Source organism: Cryptosporidium muris, genomic scaffold (assembly GCF_000006515.1).
Source record: "Cryptosporidium muris RN66 scf_1106632353997 genomic scaffold, whole genome shotgun sequence".
Taxonomy (NCBI): domain Eukaryota; phylum Apicomplexa; class Conoidasida; order Eucoccidiorida; family Cryptosporidiidae; genus Cryptosporidium; species Cryptosporidium muris.
The window spans coordinates 1-3,084 of record NW_002196598.1 but is presented as its reverse complement, the minus strand read 5'-3'; the positions used below and the strand labels follow the sequence as shown (position 1 = coordinate 3,084).

The 3,084-nt window shown below is 21.1% G+C and overlaps 1 protein-coding gene across 1 annotated transcript, besides 7 other annotated features; it reads right to left on the bottom strand.

Annotated features, from left to right (window-relative positions):
* Positions 1–3,084, bottom strand: CMU_011940 (insulinase, putative; the record flags this gene model as incomplete). The annotated part of the gene is made up of 1 exon (XM_002142925.1): positions 1–3,084. A coding segment is annotated over one exon (3,084 nt), but the record flags the coding sequence as incomplete, so codon positions are not given.
* Positions 41–75: a sequence feature (AT_rich).
* Positions 466–495: a sequence feature (AT_rich).
* Positions 1,405–1,432: a sequence feature (AT_rich).
* Positions 1,586–1,607: a sequence feature (AT_rich).
* Positions 1,688–1,741: a sequence feature (AT_rich).
* Positions 2,345–2,368: a sequence feature (AT_rich).
* Positions 2,977–3,026: a sequence feature (AT_rich).

Genomic DNA, 3,084 nt, shown 5'->3' with positions numbered 1-3,084 from the left:
ATATAATTGACTTTCTAGCCAATTCGAAAGATTCTATATCAATATTATGAATATTAAATTTATTTTCATAAAAATCAAGAATTCTCTCTGTAATATACTTTACATCATATTGAGATGACTGGATAGTAAATAAATAGTATAATATAATATTTCCAAATTCACCAGGACTAGAATTAACAATATAACCTAATTGTTGTTTTGTACGTAAATCACTGAAAAATTTTTCATTAAATAAGATATGAACTAAATCTAATAATGATTTATTTATTTCTGTATATTCGGGAATAGGTAATATTAATGTTACGGCACTATTAACATCTTCCGGATTAGTACATTTATTAAAATAATAGGAATCTTTATATTCCCCTGATAATGAATATATATCTAACATTTCATACATATTTACAAAATTTGGTAATTTGCTGTTTGAAATTTTAGTTGAAATGAATATATCCTTAACATTTGTATTATTTAATAGATTATAATTTAATAAATGGTTCTCCATATGTATATTTGCAGATATATTTGTTATTTGGTTTGTATTCATATTTTCTTTGATTTGACCACTTTTATTTAATAATGTATTATTAGATAATTCATCTAAATTTTGTTTTTCCCTATATTTTAACAAATTAATATCAGATATAAAGTTCATATCTGGAATTTGATTTGATTCATCTATATTTCCAATTATCTCAAGGAATTTCTTAATTATAGTTATAGAATATCTTGGAGTATAATTACCTATAATAATACCTTCGAGTTTACTATAATTAGAAATAATCTTTGAGAAATGTATAATATCTTGATATTTTACATTATTCAATTCTTCTAATAATTTATTTGGTGTAATATATTCCTTAGTAAATATTTCAAAAGCAAATGTTAAAGATTGTTGATATGGTTCAAGGCGTAGAATTTCATCATTTAATGATTTGATTAGATGACTATATGATTGATTAAAACATCTATTAATAAATTTACTGGGATAATTTAAATAATAAGCAAATTTGTATAATTTTGGGGGAACTTCATTAGAAAATCCACAAATATTTATTTCCATACCATATGGTGTTCCATTATAATTATATGAAAATAAACTATTAAAACTTTCAATAGTTTCCGAAATCCCTTTAGAAGAATTTAACAATATATTTAATGAATATTCTAATGATAATGAAAGTAATTGAGTTAAAATTACAATTTTATATTCTGATAGATTATTTATAAATTCATATGGAACATCTGAAATGATATCTTTAATATTATTAATATTAGGAAATATTAACCTTATATTTATTAAACTTTTTGGGATAGGAATATTATGAACTGGAATATAATATATAGATTTTAATATATCTGGTACTTTATCTGTTACATCTAAATCATTATATTCGTGTTGACTATTAAATATTTTAATTCTATTATATTTGACAAATTCTTGAAGTGAATTAAATAAATTCATAGGATATTTCTGTTGTTTTATGATTGGATAATATATAGTAAAATCTGTTGGTATATATTTATTATCAGATGGTAATTTTATATCCATTCCATCTAATATTACAGATGAATTAATATGATGTAATTTATTAATAAAATATTTAGGTATCTCTTGTAAATTATATTCAGTCCCAAAATATTTCTCTTTTAAAAATACTTCATATTGTTCTTCATTAATTCCTTCATTATATTTTGTATTATTTAATATAACTTCATTATTAAATATTTGATTATATTTCAAAGAATCAAAATTGGGTTGGCTTAAAATAATAAACATATTATTTGGTTCTAATAAGTCCAAAATCTCTTTTATATAATTAATCTTCATTTCTTTTAATAAATAGTTAACTTTAAGTATCTCTTCAGGTTTACATTGATAATATTGTGAATAATATACTATATCATGAATTAATGATATAGTAGATTTTTGTGATGAATATTTAAAATCAATATCTGTAATTTGTTGTAATTGTTTAAAGAAATTAATATCTAATCTTGATTCTTTTAATAATTTTACAGTATAAAATATTGCATTAATAATTGGAATTAAATTATCTTTACTCTCATTCGTTAAATTAGTATCAATTGAAAGATATGAAAAACCAGATTTATAAGATGAACAATTAACAATTAATTTATTAATCCATCTTTTTGATTTCAAATATTCAAATAAACTATCTTCTGTTTTACTATTTAACATCTCAGATATATAATGAGATGGATCATATTCATTTAAAGGTATTTGATAAGTTATTGGAAATATTATTGATAATGTAGTTTGATTATTAATAGATTTTATTCTTAATAAATAACCAATTAATGTATTTAATGGATTTGTTTCATTTATATTTATAAATTTTATATTCTTATCTTTAATATCTGAAAAGTATTTTATTACAATATCTTCAAGTTTAGATAAAGATTCATTTCCAATAATTGCAAGCTTCATTATATTAGAACTATAATAATTTGTATAAAATCTTATTAATTCATCACGTACATTAATTCCCATTAATTTTGGATTTATTTCTAAAGTTTCCTTATTACCAACAATAAATTTATTATAAACATGAGTTGAATTTGATAAATACCTTTGAACTTGTTCTATACGCCATATATCTGAATTAAGTCTTAATTTAAATTCATTATCAATTGCATTTAATTCTCTATCTAAACATGATTCATTAAATCTAGGTGATTTAAAAAATTCACTAAAACGTTCTAATGCACCCTCTAAATATGTAGGCTCTACAGAAAAATAATATATTGCTTGATCATCATATGTTTCAGCATTTGAATATCCTCCATGTTCAACTAAATAACGAAAATATTGATTTTCATCTGGGAATTTATCTGTTCCAAGAAATAATATATGTTCTAAAAAGTGAGCTAAACCAGGTATTGATTTTGGGTCCATAGAACTTCCTATCCCAACACTTAAAGCTGCAGCTGATTCTTGAGATTGACTATCTGAAATTAAAAAACATTCAATATTATTCTTTAATTTAATAAATCTAAATTTTCTATCTTCAGATATTGGTTTTAAAAAATTATTATCTTCAATTCTGTAAATAGTATCAT